Source organism: Phalacrocorax carbo, chromosome 2 (genome assembly GCF_963921805.1).
Source record: "Phalacrocorax carbo chromosome 2, bPhaCar2.1, whole genome shotgun sequence".
Classification (NCBI taxonomy): Eukaryota; Metazoa; Chordata; class Aves; order Suliformes; family Phalacrocoracidae; genus Phalacrocorax; species Phalacrocorax carbo.
Genome location: NC_087514.1, coordinates 114132254 through 114156863, shown reverse-complemented (window position 1 = coordinate 114156863; position 24610 = coordinate 114132254). Strand labels below are relative to the sequence as shown.

General features: G+C 35.2%; 1 protein-coding gene across 4 annotated transcripts in view; it reads right to left on the bottom strand.

The window, feature by feature from the left end:
* The window catches only part of BBS9 (Bardet-Biedl syndrome 9), a 312074-nt gene that overhangs the window by 233942 nt on the left and 53522 nt on the right, over nt 1–24610 (bottom strand). For 3 of the 4 annotated variants that reach the window (XR_010371645.1, XM_064443921.1, XM_064443920.1), the window contains exons 10-17: nt 20747–20928; nt 17410–17486; nt 15133–15186; nt 11975–12077; nt 10914–11018; nt 9072–9086; nt 4651–4791; nt 2361–2456 (exon numbers count right to left, since the gene is read on the bottom strand). Coding sequence is in view for 3 of the 4 variants with exons in the window: in XM_064443921.1 (XP_064299991.1) it covers nt 2361–2456; nt 4651–4791; nt 9072–9086; nt 10914–11018; nt 11975–12077; nt 15133–15186; nt 17410–17486; nt 20747–20928 (773 nt within the window). In the remaining variant the exon portion in view is untranslated. The remainder of the gene's footprint in view (nt 1–2360; nt 2457–4650; nt 4792–9071; nt 9087–10913; nt 11019–11974; nt 12078–15132; nt 15187–17409; nt 17487–20746; nt 20929–24610) is intronic. The other variant, XM_064443922.1, reaches the window with a different exon arrangement.

Sequence of the window (24610 nt, the reverse complement as noted above, 5' to 3'; positions counted from 1 at the left end):
GCCAAAGTAACATCTTCAGTTACTACACTGTTCAAAATGGATTAGTTAATACAATTAAAAACAAATGTCATTCATGTTTACAGCTTCAACAGTGAAACCCAAATGAACCCATAGACTTTCATTCCTACATGCAGTTCTTCCCATTCAGAACTTAAGGTCCATTTGGTAAGGGATATAGAAAAACTTGTCGTCTTCCATTGTCCAAGATTAATTTCTTTAATGGAAAACCAGAAATAAGGATTGATCAGTCCCAACGAACTCTTTTACTTTCCTGAAACACCATTACTTCTAGTTGCTATTTATTGACACATACAATTTTCTTCTTAAAGAACATTTCCACAATGATGATGTTGCATAAGCGCTTTTACAAAGTATAAACTCAGTGTTAAATTACATAGCAGAATAAGGACCTCCCAAATAATACATCATTTAATCTCCATTCATTAGTTCCATAGCAGATCTGTCCACTCAAGCACAAACATTTTAGTATCACAAAAGTCTACCAAAAAATGCTTTTTGTATTATGGACAGTCTCTGTTCATAAAAGTATTCTGAATTATGCTTGAGTATTGGACCTTTAAATTTTATTTTTTTAAAAATAATTTTTACTTAGGTAACATTTCAAATAAGCAACACAACAACAACACCACCCCCTGACCCTCCCTCAAGAAATTCTGTAACCAACCCAATCCACTGCATGAAGTGGATGCTGGAAACAGGATGAATCATAGAAGGTGGCATCCAACAACCCATTTGTTTTCTAAAGTAAGGACTCCCAGACACAAGAAGTGAGTAGTCACACGAAGAGAAACAGATATTTTGAATCTCCTTTGTAAAGTGAACTTCACAAGTAAGGCAGTGTGGGAAAGTTTATGGAAAGACTGCAAGCGTCATTCCTAGCTTGTGAATAAACAAACCTGAAAGGAAAAGCTTGAGGGTTCGGGGCAGGGGAATTAAAAGTTATAGCCTCACTAGAAGCTAAAATACATTCATTACAAATTTGTCCCTTACACAGCATCAGATTTAGCAACTATGCAAAACAAAGTCCAAATGAAAGATTTAATTGTAATCCAGAAAAAAAGTTCTTTATAAATCCTTTAAACTCTTTAGTTTTTAGAAACTATCATTGCATGCCTAGTTAAACTGTTTATGAACTATTATTTAAACAAATATTAAAAACAAACTAACAATAAAACAGTATGCAAATAACGCATACACAAACCAATAGAAATGGATTTGAACCTTAGAAATGTGAAGTGATTCTTCATACAATGAAAGTTACACTCCAGATGGTTTCTGTTTTTAACACATTTGCTTACATTAGAAAGGTATTAAATATTATCTCATAGCTCACAGCTGACGCCACCAATATTTATACAACCCATCATGAATACTGATTTTTGAAAAGTGAGGCAGATTATTTTTGTGTTGAAAGAATTTCATATCAACAAACTAGATTCTGATTTTTCACTCCAAACATTTTTCGTAATGCATTCACGCAGCGTTCCATGTGAGCTCCCTGCAATTCGCAATAGGTATTCTAGCTTTTCAGTTTGTTACTCTGCTGTATTAAATGAAGACTTTGTGCTCTGCTGGCATGGAAAATGCTAAACACAATTGAACTGATTTGATTCCAATGCACATGCCAAGAGAGAGTTTAGTGAGTTGAGTAGTTGTAGAGGGCAAGGCCATAAATGCCCCAAAATGAAGAGAACCAATCTTTTTTAAAGAGCACAAACTCCCAGGTAGTTGGAACGTGACTATTTAATTCACAAACTGCCCTGTACAAGAGACACTGGACCAGGTCACTGCATACCTACATGCCTGTTCATAAATTCTTTAAACAATAGGAAGGATATTGAATCCATAATCCTATACTTAAAGATATACAGACAGAGACAGGCATTTACTTAGATGTAGAGAAGCAAGTAAGTAGGCAAGTAGCCTAAAGTCAAAGATTACTGAAGTCAGTAGGAAGTTAGAAACCTGCTTTTTAATCCCTTTCAAAAATTCCAGTAGATGACTACTTCCAGTGAAATACGTTTGAGGAAGAGAGGTTTTTTTCCATTATAATGACAGTATTCATTCATTAATAAAAACATTGCTAAAAACTTTAAGAAGTCCAATTTCTTCAGAGAATTGTCACTGTAGTATACTATATTTTGCGTGATTTTTTGTAAAATTTTGTGCCTTCTCTAGTAACATAATTAGATACTTGAGAGGGAATAAGAAACGGTTAACACTGAAAATCCTGTGTTAATTCTCACGCAGTGATTATCTTTGTATGATCCACATTCTTATTTTGCACATATATTAAGTGATGAACGGACCTCTTTTACATTAATACTAATAGCACTTACGTGATGTTTTTGAAGCAAGAAGAGTGGTTTTTGAACCAGTTAAAAACTGAAATCCCAGAACATTTGCCTGGTCATCCTCAGACGGATCAACAAAGTCTGAAAGAGAAAAGTTAAATACAGTTTTCTATAATTCGACACTGGTACTTAATGAACCTCAAGCCATAGCCAGGACCATAGCAAACTTTGCATAAGCACTTTCGGAAAGCCAATCTGAATGAGACTGCTCCCCTTCTTAGGGCTCAGAAGTAAAGAATATCAGCAGTAGTTTGGTATACCCTCCCTTCATTCACAGGTGGAAGCTGAGACACACACTTGTTCTTCCCCAGCCTACAAACAAAAGGTAGATTTCTCAGAGGTTCAGTCTCTACCATCTAAAAAGAATTGTGATTAGACTATCACATTTTACCTGTGCAAGGTCACCTTTAATTCAGATATTAATAAAAAAATTATGTGGAATTTATCATGAAAATGTTTAAGCACACTCTCTTTAGCTTTCAGCACAGAGCCCAACAAACATCTAGCTTGCTAAACCAAGATACGCCGCAAAGTCCATGCATGCCCAACTTTTCGCTCCATGTAGTGGATCATACTAGGTTAAAAGGCTCAATTTTAGAGTACCATACTTTCAAAACTACTCCATGTCACCTGTCCTCCAAACCTTCCCCTAAAAATAAGGGAAAACAGGCAGTAGAAGACAATTTTTACTGAGGACACCAAAAATGCAAAGTTCCTTCATAAATCATATCATAAACAGCATGGTTTTGTTTGGGGTTTTTTTCCCCTCTTTTTTTCCCCTCATCACTGAAAGTGTAATAAACAGAAATCAGAAGATTTTAATACCTTCTTCTGGAACACATTAGGCCTATGCTTTGTGTTATATTTTCAACAATGCATCCCTAGGTTAAAAATAAAAATATAATGCTACATTTCTAAATCATTATTGCTTAGCCACAATGGGAGCCTACAATTAAAACCCCAAGATATAGACCTTTGAAAAAAGTTTATCTGTTTCAAGTAAGTATTACACAGTACACCCAATTGAGAAAAAAACGTATCCTCAGAGGGAAGAAAATCATGCTACCAAAAAAACAACCTCCACTACTCCACTCTCAGACAAAAGTACTATATAAGCTTTTCAAAGAGATGCAGCTCCACCTTAGAAATATCATATTAAAATTTTTGGCCCATACAGCTCAGAAAACCGTTCCAGAAGCTTAGTCCTCTGAAGTTCAGAAACTTAGCCACTGCCATACTGAACTTACTCACAATCACTTTATAAGCCCTGTTTATTCATTTCTGCTTGTGCTAAATATGATCATCTAGATCCATGATACAGCCACAAAATATTTACTGCAGGCAACTGTATTCCCTTTTTTTGCCTGTGTTTTATTAAATTAATGAGTCACTTTCTTTTAATTCTCCTCTTCAAATCCCTAGATAATGTTCATAACCTTTTTCTACACTTTTGAGTTTGGATTAATTTTTATTTAATACCAGCAACCAGCACTCCGTGTGCCAGTGCATAGTAACATGATATTAGTTTCCTGCATGGAAACATTTTGTCCATGACAATGCATCCTCAGTTCTTATTTTCATTTGCTTATAATTGTACCACAGAGTATTCCTGTGGTAACTTCCACCTCTTCTATCTCTTCCAAATTATGAGCACATAATTTCAGCAGAAATTATTTTCATAACATTACACTTCATAGTACGCAATTTCATTCTTTTTCCAGTCCTAAATGGCACCTAATTCCTCCTTCAAACTATTTTTATATTCTCCTGAATATAAAACATAGCTCAGGTTTGCGCATCAGAAAATATCACTAAATACATGTCTTTTTCGTTCAAGAAGGCTAATGAAATTATTAAATAAGACCAGCTCCAGACTGGATATATTAAGGATTCCACAAATCTTCCTCCAAAGCAACTGTACCCCTTACACACAACATTTACCACTTTTCCTTTGCCCTGCTTATCTTTTTTTAAATGAATGCCCATGTTTTCCCTGTTACAACACCGCTGATGCGATTTTATGTAAAATTTTTTTCTGGATACATAAAAATCAGATGTATATCATGCCCACTGTGTAAAGAAATCTGCAGTTTTACCAGAGACACATATACTACCCCAGGTGGACTGTTATTGAAATATTTGCCATCATTTCTTTCAAAATATACTTTTTAAACATTCTAACATTAGCTTTGTTAATTACCCCATTACTTCGCACAAAGACCTCCTGTTGGAGTTCCTAACACATTTCCTATTATAGATATATTTGAAAACCTACCTGGAAAAATGGTGAGAAAACTGATGGGAGGTTTATTGGTATCAATAGTTAGCTTGTGGTTTGCTGCTTTTGAAGGTTGAGCTGGAAAGCAAATTAACCGCAAAGGTAGCCTGAAGTTACACTGTGCAACTTTCACTATTCCTAAAATGAAAGAACATAGATTCATCTTTCATATCCACATTCTGAATACAGGATACTCCATACAGGATGCTGTATGTTTACCTCAAAGAGGTATAGTAAGATATTTTTTATGTGATTAAGGAATACGTTAAAACAAAAACTATGTAAAATTCTCAATTGTTTTTAAATTTTCCACCTAAAGGACCTTTACATTTGAATACTTTTAATTACTTTTTCAAGCTAACATTTTCAACTGAATGTGAAATCAAAAGTTATTTGCCAAATCCACTGCATACCTGTATTTATGCCAATTAACATGCAAGGAAGATTAACATTTTACTTAATGCTCTAGACAAACAATGCTACTTTAACATAGACAACAGCTGCATGATCACTCCTGATGCTTCAAACACAAAATTGAAGCATGTACGTTTTCATCAGGAATATCACAAACTAAATCATTCTTAAGAACACATTTACTTTTTTATACTCTTAAATAACATCTGTGCAACCATTCATATCATGTCAGAGGTCTGTGGCTTAGAAAAAAAAAAGGTATCTAATAGATATTATTACCCAAAGGTATATTAAATTCTATCTTTCAACTTATTGCATCATAATAAAACAGAACTGTAGAACAAACTGGCTACTGCCTTTGGTATTGGGATCTAATACCATATGAAATTTTATCAAAATGGTGCAAGAGAAAAAAGGAAGTTTTAACACCAACTTTTAGAAAACACGTTCATTAGAACATGTCAACAAATTTGGTCAAATATAAACACTGTTTAAAATTGTTGGCACATCAGAAATTGCCTGGTATGTTCTGTGTGCAAGGTAAAAGTGCTAGTTCCTACAAAACATGGTGTTCTTGCTCTTTTGGGCAGCCAGATTACAGCTTTTTTGAGGAGGACTTTTTGATGAAGCAGTTTAACATGGACGCCCTGTTTCATTTGGGTACACACATCACTATAGGCACCAATACTCATCTTATTGAGAATAGTATTAATGTGATAGCAACAATCACTCATTCTCTCCCAAATAACCCATGAAACTTAAACATTAGCCCCAACACTCACCTCAGCGGCATTTAACAAAGTACATTTTTAGAAAGAATAAAGTAAGTTACTGCCATAAATTATATGGAGACAGAAAAGTCATGGAACTGCTAGCTACACAAAGGTTAGTCACGTTAGCTTAGCAGGCTAGCATAAAAATAGAGCTCAACCATTTAATACTCATCCAAGCAACCCTTTTTGCTAACAATTTTGTTTGCTGCTTTGTGGATCCCTTGGAAACTTATTTCTAAGACTCATCTCAGGGGAAAAATGTTACTAGAAGGCTCAGATTCATCCCTCTGGTTCTCAATTCATTAGCTCTTTTGGCTGGCTCATAATGCCTCCAAGTAACTATTATGCAGCAGCTTATAAAAAACAAAATCAGTGTAAAACAAGCAGAAAGCTTAAGGCAGGTCCTTAAAAACAGGATATCCCTTGGTTCCAAGGAACATTCCTGAACAAATACTTGACAAACTCATGACCTTTCAGAATGATTCACTCAACTGTATCTTCATCATCTGATGGGAAAATTAAAATCTTCTCTTGATGACAACATAACACAAACATCTTACTATTAACTTGGATCTGGAGGCTTATCAACAGGAAAAAGTTAGTGACAAAACACGCCAAAAAGATCTTGAAATATTTTTATATTTAAAACAAGATGTTTCTCTTCTTGTTTCAAACCAGCTTTTCATAGATAGGCAGATGGAGAGCAGACTCATCATAAATATAATTTTTCAATATTTCAGACAAAGGTCAAATCAAAACTAAATTCAATAGTATCTGGCTTTGGGAGGGGACTTAGGAGATTTCTAGCTGACGAGTCCAAAACAACTATACCTAAGAAAACGAAACCAAAAACCTCCAACAAAATTTATCACTACAGTGTAAAACACTTTCTGGAAAATGCTTTAAAAATGTTTCAGAATTTTAAATGGTAGTAAAGAAACACAAAGCAATAGCAAAGTGTGGGGGCTACAACTTCCTCAATCCTTTGGTGTTACGTCTAATAATACATCTCACTTCAGCTAGAGTTGTGATGCATTGCACAAAATTTTAGCACTGTAATAAAGAAAAAATGTGAAAAAAATCAGATTCTCTTCTAATCTGAAACACATCAGAAATTTTGTAACTTTATCTCATGTTACTACTATTTAAAGGCATACTGTGCACTTACCTGATAAAAGTAATGTTACACACATTGTAGTTATGATTTCACTTCCAAATTACTCATGCATTCATCTTAATTATATTTGAAACATAACACTAATGTACATGATAAAAAACATTAAAGCTCAGATCTCTAATTTAGGGTGTTAAGTAGTCAGAGAATTTATGCTTTTTTTTTGTATTGCTGACCCTGAATTTAACTAGGCCGCTGTACCTCACAGTAACCCAAATAAATTGTCCCCTACATAATTCTACAGTTTACTGTGCTCCAAAATATTCTTTTCAGATTAAATTTTCATCCTGAGTAGAAATTTCTTAAAACAAAATCCAAACCTTAATTTTTAGAATGTTACGTTTTCAAGTTACATACATTTAATGCATCCTGGGGTGCATTAAAAGGAGTGTGGCCAGCAGGTCGAGGGAGGTTATCCTCCCCCTCTGCTCAGCCCTAGTGAGACCACATGTGGAGTACTGCATCCACTTCTGGGCTCCCCAGTTCAAGAAAGACAGGGAACTACTGGAGAGAGTCCAGCAGAGAGCTACAAAGATGACCAAGGGACTTCAGCAACTCCCTTATGAAGAAAGGCAGAGAGACTTGGGTTTGTTTAGTCTGGAGAAGACTATGGGGGGGATCTTGTCAATGCTTATAAATATCTAAAGGGTGGGTGTCAAGAGGATGGGACTGGACTCCCTTCAGCAGTGCCTAGTGACAGGACAAGGGGCAATCGGCACAAGTTGAAACACAGGAAGTTCCACCTCAATATGAGAAAAAACTTATTTCCTGTGAGGGTGACAGAGCAGTGGAACAGGCTGCCCAGGGAGGCTGTGGAGTCTCCTTCCCTGGAGACATTCAAAACCTACCTGGTTTGGTTCCTGTGCCCCCTGCCCTAGGTGTGCCTGCTCAAGCTGGGGGGTTGGATGAGATGATCTCCAGAGGTCACTTCTAACCCCTACCATTCTGGGATTTATTTTTTAATACTTTATTTATATTTTTACTCTATTTTTAACTTATTTTAAAAATTAATTTATACAGCAGAAATCTGCCACATGGTGATAGCTATTCTCACCAAAAGCAGTATTTTATTAAGATGGTTCAAGCACCTCTTTCCTGTATGGCACGTCATTGTCCCCTGAAATACGCAGAAACCAGAAAAGGAAGAGAACATTTAACACAGTTATCTTTTTTCCTTCACTCAGTATGCTGCTAAGTGCGTTAAGTATCGAAAAACAAGACTCAAATATACATACATCTATATGTATAACTTCTGTTTACAAAAACTGCAAAAATTAAAACACCCTTTTCAGTTGACCTCTAAATCTATGACAGGCAACTTACTTTCCCCTCCTCAAAATGTGAGGGAATATGTACTTAATGTATATTTTTAAATTTAGTAAGATATCTCCTACAAGCACTGCAGGTTTTCAACACATACACAACTCCATTGCAAAACTACCCTTCTCTGTCTATCTATACATAAGCTAACTTTCCAGTCCTGTTTTGTCTTTTAATTGTACCTTTTGCAAGTATCGTATCTACCACAATCATAGCTAAGTTTTGTATTGCAGGTATTCTTTTTTAGAAAGCAGCCTTTTAGCTTAAATAAGATGTTTCCAATAGGAACTGGAATACAGAGATGTTAAGTGCCATCATTCTCAGAGCTACTCAGTCCAAACAGCATAACATTAGCTACAAATCCTTAATAGTTGTTTCAGTTGCACAAAAAAAATATAAATCTGTAATTTAGCTGCCTAAGTTCTTGCTGAAACTTAAAAAAAATAGCTAAAAATACATAAAGGAAGAACATACAATTGTGCTTCCCATTTCCAATCTCAATGCACAAGACAAGAAATGTCTTTACTGCTTTGTTTTCCATGAGTAATTGTCATCTTATGTCTAAGCCTCACTTGCTTTCAATTTTCTCAAATATTCACACTTTCAAAGTATCAACCCAAGGATAATAAGAACTTATAGAAATAAGAGATAACAGTTCCCTTCCAAATCTGCTTTATTCAGCATATGCTGGCCCTCATGAAACCATTCCAACTTTGCATTTTTTTTCATTCACTCACCTTCAGGATTGAGCTCTACCATATAACCAGCAACAGGATGGAAAAAAAAAAAAGAATACATAAGATTCTACTGAAATAAGAAAAAAAAAGAAATATATAACAGGTTTTAAAGAACTTAAGCCACATTTGTTAAGCAGACAATACAAAGACATAATACTAGCCAAAAAACAGACATGAAACCACATTCATCAATAGTACAATCCCATCCAACTGAGTGACTCATTAACCTTCAGCTGTATGAATCCCACAGGGATACACTGAAGACTGATCTGGCCACAGATATGGATATTTTAAAACACAAAGGAGGAAAAAGTCTCTATTCAGATAAAATGAAGTCACAAAAGCACTTAATTTTGGTTTACTAGCATACTACACTGAAAGATTTGATCGCCCAGTACAAGTAACACTAGTATTTGTATGTAATTGAACAGAATTATCCCAGCTTAATAATTTAAATATCCAAAAATTAGCAAGATCTTAATTATACTCCTTTATTTAGAAGTCTTCCAAGTTCTACCGTTAAAGGTGAACTTTTAAAATTTCTTCTACAGTTCCCCAATTATGTTCGTTGTCACATGTATACTACCTACAGAGTTGTACACAAAACCTGTCTAAAGCCACATCACTAAGCTGGACACTTATGAAGGCACAGCGTCTGATTCACAAGGAATAAGCAGTCAGAGTCACAATACAGAGGGACTGAAGTTGTACAAGCTGTTTGTGCAGGCTTTCAAGCAAAAGGGAGAAGCATCCTTTTCTCTCCCACCCTCTGCATATATCTGCAAGCCTTGACTAAAGAAGGTAAGATCAAGTTCTTTAAAAACCTGAGTTTCAGTTTTATCCAGAAATAAACATTCCAATCATCACACAGGCTAGACTATCACCATAAACACAGTGTTTGAAGTGAGAAGTGATGTGAAGTTAAGTGCTTAAATAAAAGTGTCTACACAGGATAAGGTACTCAAGAACACCACCCTTCACAGAAGCCCTAATTTCACATACATTTCTTTGATGCCAGTCTACTCCATATCACCCTTCCCTCTGTGCTGTCTCAGCTCTGTGTTTGCACAGTGAAACAAATCAGCAAATCCAGCTGAGAAATAACTGTTTATTGTGTGAGCACAACAGGCGAGGAGGTGCAGGAGCAAAGCCAAGCAGTGAGAAGTGAAGAACAGACAGCTTAAACTGGTTTATGTTACATTTAACTTAACATGGAAGCCCTGCCTAAATACAGCTTCTCAATAGCCTGACACATTCACAAGGCTCTGTGTAGAAAGCTAACCTAATCAGTCTTCAGTTATGGGTAGCAGGGTAAATGTACATATTCTATCTCTAGGGTCATTAGGGGATTATAAAACAGAACAACTTAGTTTTTATTCCTTTGGGTTAGTTTATTTGCTTAGAATGAATATGTTCAACTGTTAAAAGGAAAGTGAAGAATAATCACTCCCAACACTTATTCAAACCTCCTCCTCTGTGGGGAGGCAGTTATTGTCACATTTGTTGGCAGCCCAGAAGGCTGAACAGTCATAAAGATGTAATTAACTTCTCACTCCAAGAGGTAGTCCCTTAAAGAGCAGAACAGAAACAAATTGATAGGACAGGTTGGGAAGGCTTGTACAGCTGCTTCCCAAGACATAGGCATATGATTTTATCTCTATAAGACTAATCACATAACGATGCTACATAAAATATTAACTAAAACTGAAGCCTAGACTCTGATACACATTACTTCTTTAATTACTACTGCCTTCGATATATCTCAAAAGAACATTTATAAGAAGTACGTGAAGAAAAAGACCTCAAAGAGGGCAAATCAATTTGAAATCCCCAGTGGCTTACCTGTTGGTGTATTATATGAAACTACACAATTTCCTTCTAGTTCTGATGGAGAACAATTCCCCTTCAAAAAGACAGACAGGACCACGGTTTCAGATGAATCTGGTTCTAAAAACAATACAAAATCAAATCAAAAGGAATATCCAAATGAAAGCAACATATTTTCTAGCACTCTGGGAAATATTCTACTAAATTATCAGTGTTGTTTCCATCAGTTCACCTTTATCAAATCACTGGACATGCTTTTTTTTTAAAAAAATCTGTAATTTGTAAACAGCAAACTAGTCTCTCCAGCTTATAGCTAGCTTGAGGCATAACCAATAAAACAATTCAGCACACTGAACACAGAATATCAAAACAAATGCAGGTTTATGTTGTGATTTTAATATTTTACAAAGCCATCAGCCCTTTGCTCCTGTCACATGCTGAGAAAGCACAAGAACTGTCCTTTGAGATGAGAGCAACAGTCAGTAAAGCCCTGTTTCAATAGGGACCATTACTGCACATTTCAGAGCAGAAATGGTCTGCAGTCACGACTGAGGCAGCAGGACACATTTCTCTGGTCTTCAGCTCCACTTAGTCTTCAAGGCAATCCCATTTACAGCCTTATCAACAGAGTTGGAAAAAGGCTAGATTCACCAAACAGCTGGTGATAAGTTGGGAACATATGCTAGGCTGTCCACAAGTAAACAGGCTTTCTGTCCCTGCTTTTAGCTCAGCAGTGCCATTTCTACACAGACAAGCTTGCCAGCAAAACAAAATGCCCGAGCAAAAGTACCACAGAATAACTTCCCACCCCCCCATCATGAAGCTGCCGCCCTGCCTCTCCTCACCTGCCATAGCATCTTACTACAACCAAGGAAGCAACTCCACTCCTTTCTACTTCGTCTTCCTCCACCAAGCAGTATCTAGAAGCTGCAGAGTGCAGGCAAGGCAAATTTGTAATGGCTTCAACTGTAGTACATCCGCAACGACACACTCAATGAAGGCTGGACTATACCTTTCAAAAATCCTCAGAAAAAGTAATACGATACAAGAGCTGTAATGGTACTATAATAATTTACCTAAATCATCAAAGATGAACTGGTCACAGGTCACCGCTAATGGAGCTTGTACACATACTGCCAGGCTGGGTTTCTGTGCGGTCACTTTGCTCTGTATTGTTACCTGAATCAAGTGATACAGAAGTATTTAAAGGAAGCAACAAATTAATCTCTGTAGAGTGGGAAACAAATATAACCAGCAAAAAGATATGAAAAACCTGCAAAGAGCAATTCAGCAACAATGTTTAAGAACTTCAAATTTCAACCTCCAAACCAGTATTTTCCTTACAATTCTTATTTACTTGCAGCCAGTTACGGAACACAATAACTTGAAAGCTTACAAAAAACTGAGAGGATTTCTGATGTTCTTTATAATTTTAACCTAAGACAAACTAAGGCTAAAGCGTTAATTGAAATTTTAATATTTTGCCAGTGTCATGTGCATTTGTTCTAATGTAAATAAAAATAAAATGTTGCCTCTTTGGTGACTAAAGTAAAAAAAACAATAGATAAAACAAATAATAACTTAAAAATATTAAAATAAATAAATTAATAAATATGACAAGAATAAAAACAAAGCTAACCAAAGAAATTATTTTCTTTAACTGAAAATAGCAATGCATATTCTTCTGAATAACTTCAGAGTCAGGTTTTATTTGATTTTTCACTGAAAACAAATTCCAACAATCAATACACAGGATACCCAGCAGAACTGCAACCCTAGATTATGAGTGCTGACCTAACCATAAACCTGAAGTGGCCCTGGTTGCTTCTGTTGTAGGCAGTTATTCCTCTGCAAAACCAATGTATATCAATAAAAGGTCCTTTACTCAGATCTAAAATGAAAGTATAGCGGTGACTGAGATCTGAATGTGGTCTGCATACACACAGACCATATCTGCTATCTACTATCATCTGGTTTGTATTGTTGGTCTATCAAGCAGCTCACTACAGCCAGGTTAAATGAGTTTAGGAAAATATTACTAGTTATAAAAGGACTTAAGTGTTAGGAAGTTTGACTATTTTAACAGAATTAACATCAACATTTATTTTGGTTTAACAATACATTTGGGCTGCAAACAGGCCCTCAGATCATCCACCGCTATTAATGCTAGTGAGGAAGGATAACATCTACCCCTGTACATACACCAGGTAAACTTTGCCCCATTTTCAGAAGCCAGAATCTCAATAAGATGAGCAATGAAGATGGAATCAATAGCCTTACGGACGTTATCCCAATTAAATGAGCTAAAAACATGCAGACATGAGACTGCACACTTCAGAATTTTAAGCAAGACAGTGACATTTAAATTTACTGTCAACCGCTGCTTCAGTGCATTTCTCAATTATGTTGGGCTTTCTGCTATGTATAGGAGCCTGAAGTAAAGATTCCTCTTATCCAGAAACTTTTTGTCAGACGCATCTCATTTTATTAAAGCTTTTCTGACAGGCCTGTCATTGGGGCAAAATTAAATTTAAAAATGAAGTTTTTAATACAAAAGTAAGTGTCACAAATTTTGGATGTTTTTTAGAGCACAATGCATTGCCTGCAGATTTTTGGGGTATGACTACCATTACAATGGCCAAATAATACTCATTAGTAACATTACCTACTTTGCAGAAAACATGTCAGGTGTACATATACATTGGTTAGAGTTGTGCAATTCAAGAAAATATTTAATTTTATATTTATCAAAATTGTTCTCAACTTGTCCAAATATAGTGTTTAAGTACAAGTTAGTCTGACTAGAGTCATAACATGCAACCATAAGGTACAATTATTTCATCAAAACCAATGCTTATGACTTTGTAAATATTAAGGAGTTGTAATTAAAAGGACTTTTCCATCAATTAATTGAACAGAGACATATGATTAGTTAAATGAACTTATCACTGCAAAAATATTCTGGAAACAATTGAATGCATGACAACTCCTACATTTACTATTTTTGTTTCATTAAAAGGCATAAGATGGATAAACAAGAGAACAGAATGGGGAATTATAAAGTCTTCCCATTAAAAAGCTTATCAAATATATAAAACACATTCATGCTCATTTTAAACAGTGTTCTCCTTTGGCCTTAAAATAGCAATAATGAGCAGATGAGGGAGAACAACTGGAGTTACCTGTGTTCCTAATACTGAAATCATAACAGCTCTCCAAAAATTGAATTTGGCAATTATAAACTCAATACTTTCCTATGCAACTCACTTACACAATATATTGACTCCGATGTAAACTAGAAGCTGATAAATTCATAACTTTCTGGAGGTAATTTAGATTTAAATTACATATTTAAAGTACCCTTATATTAATAAACAGCCTGATTCAAAGTCCAATGCCACTCATCTGAACAACTTTGAGCAAAACTGTCAGAGACTTTGTCAGGATTAGTATTTTATCCTGTATCATTTTAGCATTTAAAAATGCAGAGAAATATGTTGGACCAAGCACAACTAAACTACACTAGTGTAAGGGAATCTGTTTCAATAACTAGTCCAGTTACCCTCTGAAATTTTCACTCAAGTCAGAGGGAGAAATTGCAAGGTTCTCAAAAATAAGGCTCCACTGATATTCCTAGAAGATACTCTCTAACTTGGAAATAAAAATCACAATCCTTTTTAGGCAATAAATACTAAGGAGAAACTACACTTGCACGTACATGCACGCGCACACACACACTCTCTTTAGAATCAGTTACAGGCAGCAACTCTTATGGAGGACTGCAATGATGTCAATTTTCAAATTAGATTTTCCTAGCACCTTTTTCACTAGCAAAAGCTATCAGTCTTTTTACAAAAGGAATTCTGTTTTTGTTTATTGACAACTAAAAAGTCAGCTGAAGATAACAACCTTCACATTTTGAGTAACCAAACATTTATTCCCTTTGAAAGGTGTTGGAAAAATTATTCTTATAACTTCAAAACTAACGTCACTCCATGCTAATAATGTTTTGTACCTGCTTCTTGAAAAGCCTATCAAAACTCCAATGACTTTGACTTCAGTAGAAGGCTTGCTAGAACGACAACTTGTCATACTAAGGAGAAAAAGGATTAAGTATATATTGCATTTCAAATTTTACTTGTTTTCATGAACTAAGCAAAAAACACAGAAAGTGAGAGGTTTGTGAAAATTTGCCAACATTGTTTGAATGCTACTGTTTCAGTTAGCACAGTACCTTTACTGTGACTGATGGTACAGCCTCTGCTTTTACCTCACTGTCAATGGCTTGCTGTGAAGAAAAAGATGAAAACAGAGTAAATTCAATATTACACATGAACGAGTGAACACAGTGAATGCAATATTACCTTCCTACCATCAGCTTGGTAAACAGGGAATTAATGGTAAAGGACTTGTCATTCCTATGACAGATTAAAATACACAAAATAAATTTTTGAGTTCCTTCTGAAAATGTAAAGCCTCTGTTTGAAATTGCCAGCAAAAAGGATAGCAAAAGGTCATGAATGTCGTGCACATAAGAAACTAATACACTCTGATGTATATATGAATATTTGAAACTGTTTTGTTTGGCACACTACTTTCCACTGTATATTTATTTAAATTCTGGAACTACCTTCTGTTATTCAGTAGGGAAAGGTGACTTCCAATAAGCCAATATATTATATACACACCATAGTATGTACTATAAAATCATCACACACTATCTTATAATCAGAAATATATTTTGAACTTCAAAAGAATATTATAGCAGGCATCTTGCTACTACTGCTAATTGCTGTTTGAACAGGCAATTCCATCTAATTCAAAATTCATTTTGACCTTGCAGTCTATTTTGTATCTTATTTTATGCTTATATTTCATTTTGCACCAGGTCAGTCCCTACAGTTTAAGAAAATGTTCCTATTTGTTTAATCTTATTTTAAAGAAACACTTCACTTCTGCTATAATACCATATTACTGACTTGAAATTATACCCTCTCACAATAAAATAGTAACTTAAGAACACCCTGATGTCTTCTAGCCGCCCTCCTTCTCATCCTAACGTGCCACTAGAAGGTCCACACCTGCAAAGTTTCTAAGAAGTCAGGAAGTTGGTAGGCTCTCCGGGTTCTGGGAATTGGACTTTCATTTGTATATTGTGTATCTTTTTCAGATTAACAAACACATACTGGCATGTCATGCCCTCTCTCTGGTGCTATCCTGCAGCGTTAGCAGGGGTGCAGAGAGATTGATCTTTGCCATATTCAGCTTTCAGAAATCAGCAGACTTCCTGGATCAGAGGCCATACAGAGCAGGTGGTGGTAAGTAGCCAGAATGGTACTCTACTTGTTTATCTAATCCATTTCAATACATCTATATCCTCTTTGATTTTACCACACACACCACAATTCAAATATTTTCACAAGTGGAGAAGTAGTATCCGCAAGCCTGTAGTTTCCAAGATCACTGCAGAGGCCCTAAAATTGTTCCCACATTTGCTGTATTGATCCTTCTCCATGAAGTATCTTGTCAGATTTTTCCTTTCTAGATGGCTACTGAAAGAACCCCTGGGAAAGCCTACCAAACAGGAAACTAAGATATATGGACAGGCTTGTGAAACAAAGATTCAAGGCTATGGTTTGATATATTGAGTTATTTATATATGAAACAGACCATTTGCATTTGGAATGTTGAGCAAATGAGTACAGCAGCATTAGAGCATTCTATGGACCTAACGGTTCTAAGTGTCATGAGCAGATTATCGCACCTAGCCAAGACCATGTCACACTGTCCTTTTTTCCCCACAGACAAGTACTAGGACACTAGTGCACATTATAAAGAGGACCCTTAACAAAGAACAATAGTAGTATAGGTAGCAGTAGTAATAATAGAGTTTAAATAAATATATAACATATATATATATAAAGTATTAAAAAGCAGCTCCTTATATTTTTTAAACAGTAAGTACCCCTGGAAATCAGTTTTGTGGAAATCAGTGGCCAGAAATTATTACAGATGTTCCAGTGCAATGAGTATGTTCTGAGACAATATAAGCTCTCCTGAATGTTATTTTCAATTAATTTTTAAGAACTACATATGTATACAAGATTAATAAATTAGGCTGCAACAGCAGAGAATATTGAATGATGCACCTTTGAGGGGTTCATGTATTCTATCTTTAAAAGATCCACAGGGCGACACTTCTTCTGTTTTGCCCCATATTATTAACTGCTCACCATCACAAATTCTCACCACAATGTTATTCCAGATCCTAAGTTCTCGTTCACTTATATTTGCTTAGCCAAGAATCTAAAGGTCCCCAGAGAGAAGATATTAAATAAATTTAATAATTCTAGTTGGAATCATTAACAGAAGTGTTTTAATTGATGCAAAACTGGGAGCTACAGTCCCACAAATACAAATACGTAGTAATCACTACCCATGATCAACCATTATGTATTTATATATGAAACCAATGCTTTCAGAGTAATTTCCTTTTTATACAGGTACATACAGATTCTGCATCCAAATCAGGCGAAACTTCTGCTGTGACAATTAGATCTCTGTGTTTTTTAGATTTGGGCAAAATATCTGAAAGGAAAAGTAAATAAGCTCTTCTTTAACAAGCATGCAGCTACTTTTCTAAAAATAATACAATTTCAATATCATCAAATTTCAGACTTGTATCACTACACCTACTAGTGTAAAGGTAAAAATAACAATGCATACAATTTTTGACCAAAGAAACTTCCCAATTTTGTAAGGTCTCTACAGCCAACCTGAACCTGGATCTCATTCTGGATTTCTGATTTAGGTATGAAAAAGGATTTAGACGCATTCTATAACAAGATTTTACACCTATTATCCATGATCTTCAGTGACTTTAAGGAATTTTTAAACCTTTGTCCTCACATGCATATACTAATACACCTATAAAAAACAACTATCTTCAACATACATACCACACATCTCATTGCACTTTCAGCTAAATAATTTGATAATGAATATGTTAGACACAAAGATTCTGTGCCTAATAGCGTAAAGTTAAAATAGATTTTAGAAATTCCTCTGCATAAGAATGTATAGGAAAGTTTTCTGCACAGAATATGATATGGGGCTGTTACAATATATTCCTGATTATTTCGAGGGCTGTTAACATACAAGGCAAAGAATGCTACAAACTCATTTATTTCCATAATATAAAACCTTATGCAGATTCATGTATGTAAAAAAAGTTGTAAGGATTAAAAGCTAAGCACTTGAATACCATGAGGAATTACATGATCTCCTCTTAAGACAGTCCAGAAGTTCAGCTCTAAGGTATTTGCGTTTTTCTGAAAAACACTCTTCTTTCTTAATACTAAATGTATTGGAAAAGGAAAAACCCAAACAGAAAAAGTACAGTTCCTAAAGTAACAGTAAACACTTAATGTGAAGGGGAAGTAACATATTAATATTAATTGAATAATTGAGAGCGTGAGCACATTCAGAAAGCTACAAGAATTTTATTACGCATAGGGTCCTGAAAATGGCCCAGAAGTAGTAAGCAGCATGTTATCTCTGCTCAGAGGAAAATGCCTCCCTTTCAAGGTTAAAAAGCAAAATCAAAACATGTTCCTACAATACCACCTACCAAAGAAGCCTAGGCCTGTTTCATATTGACACAATTGCACCCAACTAGATCTGCCTATTACACATAGCTCAGAACAATCCGTTCCACTTGTACAGATAAGAAAATATCTTCCTTTTCTACCCATTCTTAACCATTTCTCTTCACGTTGCTTCTTCAAGCAAATTATGATGCAACTTTAGTCATACAGTCATCTTTTTATTAGATATAGCGCAGAGATCACAACCAAAGTTTACATATATGAGTCAGCTTTTTGTTACTATTAAACCAAGCTAAAACACCTATGTTTAATCACTTATGTCATCCAGACTGATGGAAGTAACATTAAATTTAACTTAGTATAACAGTTAAGATTTAAAAATTATTTCATCAGTTTATAATGTAAATCCTTATTCTTCAAAATGTATAAAACAGCTTAAGTTCAACAGTTTAATGGTCAGCACTGGACTGAAATACAAGACATTTATGGAAATAACTACTCTAAGTGTTTTTTAATATGATGACCTAATTCTAAATACCCTCCATATTTGGAAGTTGAAATGAAACAAAGAAAAATTATTTCCATATAAGGGTAGATACTTTCAAAACAAACTCTTACTACACAAATGTGAATCCAAAAGACAGAAAAGTCAATGGTTGATTTTAAAGATCACACTTAGGAGTAACTTAAGGGTGATCAATGTTCACAAGTGTTTCGTACCCAACCAGGCATGATTAGCAGTTATTTTAAGACTTAGCTAAAGTTCTAAGAAAAAAGCCAAAACATCCAAAACTGAAAGGCATTCATCATAAGTAAAATGTTTTGTGTACAAAAGGTCTTCTCACAAGTTTTACATCCAGTTAAAGCCAATCACAACATCATTAGAGCATCTCTCCACGACAAAAAGAGCATTCTTAAAAACTCATCGAAAACACCACTGTAACACCTTAGATCAGATTAGAAATATTAAGGAAGAAAGAAAATTAAGAAGAAGAGAGAATGGGGAAAAGATCAACAATATTAGCTGTCCTTGTGCAATTGACAAGTTTACTGTTATGTTTCCTTTCTCTCTCTAGATCTTCCAAACAGTATGTTAAAGCTAAAAAGGAGAAGTTGATTCACTTCAAATAGATTCCTTCGTGTTTTTCTTTCATTTGGTTATGATAGCCAGTTGAAACTGTCAAACACTTACAAAGAAGGGCTGTGGTAAAAATGAATGAAGTTTACCCACATCTATATGCTTAAATAACCAACTGCTGGATTTCTAAAATTGAAAGACATTAGTCTATCACAATAACGGACAAAGTTAAACACAGTTACAAAAATGAAATATTTGAGTTGTAGAATCAAGCTCACAACTGCAGATAAGTAATTTCTTATTTTCTAGGGTTTTCAACTGCAAGCTTTTTCACTCTGTTTCACACAGAAAGCCACAACTATTTCTTAAATGCATTTTAAGAACATGCTAACTATCATCACAAAAAAATTTTAATTGGTTCTTTATTTGTCTAAGACTTTTCCATAGTTTCCTGTAAAATCACATGCTTCCAATTCCCTGTGTAAGTCAGATACACTGTTTAAAAATTCAGTTACGAAAAACAAACTTTGAGGGGTCTCTGTAGAAATGGTGTGCCCTTACTTGAACAGAATCCATGCAAGTTATTAGCAATGTATGTAAATTCCAGAGTTTATCATGATCAGTTATTTGGGTTTTTATATCTCTCACTAAGTTCTTCAAACACAACTGCTTTTGAGAGAAGTTAAAGCAACAGATAAGTTGCTTTAACAAAAGCCATTCTTTGTTAATTGCATGACTTAAGTAATTTGTAATAAAAACAGAATTGGGCAATACTTTTGCTTTCTCTGAATCCTAAGTATTTCAGACTCTTGCTGTGATATTCCTTAAGATTTCTTACTTTTGGATAGTAACTCACTGTCCGTTTTTTCTCTGAACCCTTGCACCAGTGAGAATTATCTGCAACCTGACATAAATACCTAAGTTCCATTAAGTATTATGAAAATACAAAGAAAAAACTCTGTATCCAAGGGCCTTACAGTCTAGGAAAATTTTGTTTGTATATTTTAATTAAAACCTAAACTTTATTAAATATTACATTTCCTACAGAAATGTAATTATGGTTAAAGTGCAAAAATAAAATATTTTGAAGTGCTAAATGGAAAGTCAGGTTATTAAAAGTATGTACATCTATAGAAAAGTATGTACATCTATAGAAAGTATACCTTGTGTTTTTGTAGCCTCCTTGATGATTTTTTGAAGTTCTTTCATTTCAGCATCAAATTCTTCATAGTTTATCTCCCTAGAATCAACCCTAGGAGCCTGGAAGAGTGAAGGATCAGTTCCAAGGTAGGAACACTGAAGATGCCCATTGTCACTCAGAGTGACTATAACACCCTTCAAGTCTCTGCATAAAAAAAATAAAGCTCATTAAGAAATCAGTAAGAATCACAGAAGCAACAACGTTGAATTTATGCTGCTTCTATTGTTCCATCTACAAACACAATAGAACTTCCTGGTTTTAATGAGATTTTTTTGACCAAAAGAAAACAATATTTTTTCTTCAATTCAGATGTGTTTATTACTATTACTCCCACTTATTGCAGTCACATCTAACAACCAATCTGTCCTAGACAGAGGACCAAAACATCACCCAAGGATCTCAGAATCACGACAGGTAAAGGAAAAGATCAGAACAAGCAAGTTGAGTATACAGTACAGTTGTAACCTTTTTTATTCACAAATTTTTACTTCAGTTTTTTGAAGTATGGATATTCAGGTTGGCACGCAGGAAGAGAAATTAGCTAAATGGAACACCAAGTAAGGGAAGAGATGCATTAGAAGAAATCACAAGTGGATGGAACATGTTCACGGTGAAGACAGCAGTAGGACTTTGATGGCAGCATGAGTAGCACTCCATACCCATTCTTTGGCTGCTACTGCAGCTACTATGCTGGCTTCAAACCCTTGCTAGCTCTTGCCTGCAGTATCTTTCTGAAAGGAAGCCACATGGATCCAGAAGATTCCCCTTATGCTGCTCTGGATCAATACAAATGAGTGTTTTAGTAGATATGCTATAGTCTCTTTTCTCCCAAGGGAGCAGTATTTCATTGAACTTACTCCTACAAAAATCTCACTCATTTTGCTTATTTGATCAGGAACCATGCAAATGCAAGATTTAGGAAAGTATTTACCAAATTATGAGACGACAGAGTACTGCTAACGTTTTGCTTAACTTGAAGGTTATTCCTAAACAGAAAAGGAACTGAACAGTAAAGACAGACGAGCATAGATGTTAGCAGCGCAAGTTAGGAGAAAGGTAACTTTTATTTCATTGTTTTAAAATGCTTAGTCTTGATTAAAAGCATGTATTTATTTTCATAATCATGAGATGACACATTCATGCCAATAATTTGCTCTTATTCCATACCCAGAATCTTATAGTAGATGCTGCCTTTGCATCAAATACAACTGTCATATAAAGCAAAGATAGATCAAATTTAATTCAGACATAAAACTTAATTTTGAACTAAAGCCTAATGCACTATCCCACTAATTAAACCCATGTCAAATCTCATTCATATAAGTGTTCAAGCTATAATTCACTAAGAATTAACGAAATTTTTTTTAACTCACATACACTGATACCTTTCAAGTGCCTCCTCCACTACAATCGTCATCAAAAACCAGGTAGCTATATAAAAAAAACCCTCAGAATTGTCTGGTGTCCTATGTTGTCTTCTAGCATGACTCCAGTACACACAGATAGGAAACCTCATTCCAGTTTTCCAGGGTAATAAGTAATTACAAAGGCAAACAGCTGTCACAGATTAATTTTGATAACTGATGGTCCAACTGGACAATCCAAAATTACTTTTTACAGAATGCTAAGGCCACAATCCCAGTGTTGGTTTCACAACTACGATCAAACATTCTGGAAAAACTATGCTGTAACAGATCATTTGAACTCTGAACAGTTACATTATAACCGCATACAGAAATGAAGACCCCATTGGGCACGATACAAAAGTAGTCGCTGCAGATAAGTTTGAGCTTTCTCTTTCAACAGAAAATAATTTTTATTCAGTGAATGAAATATACCTCCTGGTTGAACTACAAATGTATGGAAAATGGTTGGGTTTCGTTTTTTTTTTCTGGGCAACAGGTATCCCCAGTTAGTCCCTCGCTTCAGGGGGCACATACAAATCTGAAGTGCCTTCTGGAACAGAACACACATAATAGAACTCAAAACATACTGTTCCCCTTATCTATTATATAAGCTCAGGTTAAACAGAAACTCTTCTCTTTTGGGAATACTGTTCCCATTGCCACAGATAAGCTTCTAGCTACCACCACAGTTTTTAATGTATATTAACATTCACCAAAAAAACTAAGCAAACCTTAACAGGAAGCTGGCCTTGTGAGCACCATAAGGCTGGAGACGCCAAGTCTCCCCAACAAAACCTTTAAGAACAGAAAGTAGAAAGCTTAATACTGATTTTCAACTTACATATCCAGTACCTGTGTTACCAGCTGTCCTGTGACTGTGATGACATATTTGTGACCTGTATACTTGGGGTTTGCATCCGTTATTTCCGACAAATTGTAAACTCTCAATCCAAAATGAGAGGAAGTTGAACTACACAAGTCCTGGTTTCTCTGGCTGCTTGAGTATTTGTTGCCAACTATAGTTGGTTTCCCTGCTCAGGACTGGGTCTGTTGTTAGAATTACATGCAGAACTGCTCATCCTAGTTTCCTATGTCCAAAAAGCTCTGCACAACACACATTTGTGCTACATTTACAGAATTCTGGATGGCACAATGAACGAATACATTGGGCTAACCCTGAGATATGATACAAACAATGCAAGGAGGCAGACTACTGTGAATACTTGGACCATAGCACAGTCCTGGTAAGGAATGCAAATAACACCTAATGTAGAGGACTTTGCTTAATGCTTGGTTTGCAAAGAACTTTGCCATACTGACCATGGGCACAGCAAAGTCTTTAAAAAAATGATATTGCTGAGGCAGATGCTACCATGCTACCAAATACACTGCCCCACACTTTACTATTTAGTTACAGCACACAATGAAGCTACTAAAAAAAAAAGACAGGACAACAACAGAAGCTGCATCACGAGCTTGTTCCACAACTGGAAAAAAGAAAACTAACATCTAAGAGCAAGACAATTTCTAAAATTCTCCAGCAAGGGCTTTGGATCATCCTAAAATTTCTTTCCTGAGGCTATGAATCTGTTAAGCTAAGAAGCAAAGTTCCACGAGGACATCAGAACATCAATCAAAGGGGCATGAAGAAATATAGCTACACTGTTAGCAATAAATCTTTGACAATATACTACTAAAGTGTAATACATTCAAAAGTGGTTTGTAAATACAGTCCTTCCTATGTACCTTTAAGTTGGCAGTCATCTGCAGGTAATTAGTCTATCAAACAAAACCAACTCAAATCAAGGAGGTGATTTTCCCATATAAATCACGCTTTTCTTAACTTCTGGGTTTATGTCAGCATTACAGAATGCACATTCAAATACTCCATCTTAAAATAAACTCATTTCAACCAACTTTCCTGTTAGTCATGACATCCTTTAAGTCTGCACTAGCTCAGAGACAAAAGTATTGGTTTAAGAAAGCAGCATTACAAATGACACTTTTCCTTTGCTTCAGTTACTGTTCTGCTGAGTCCTAAGAAAATTGTTCAACATGAAACATATACAAATCTAAAAAAAAGCCTTCTTCAGTAACCTCTCCTTGTTAAAGCCATCCATTAATTTGTACTTCAATAGAAACAATAAGAAAAATATGGGTCACCAGTTATAATTTATGATTTATAATACATTAATTTCTCTGTTGGACTGTTTGTCAGCCAGTCAAGATTGCTTTATTTTCCCAAGCTTTTATAACAGTGGTTAAAGACAGCAGGGGGAGGGGGAGCATATTTACCAGTTTTATAGTAGTTTCCCCACAGCTACTGCACTCATACAATATCCCTGCAAATACCATTACTTCATTTGGCACATTTTGCACACAATCTGGAATTTCAATTACTTGTTAAATTTCTTTTATTG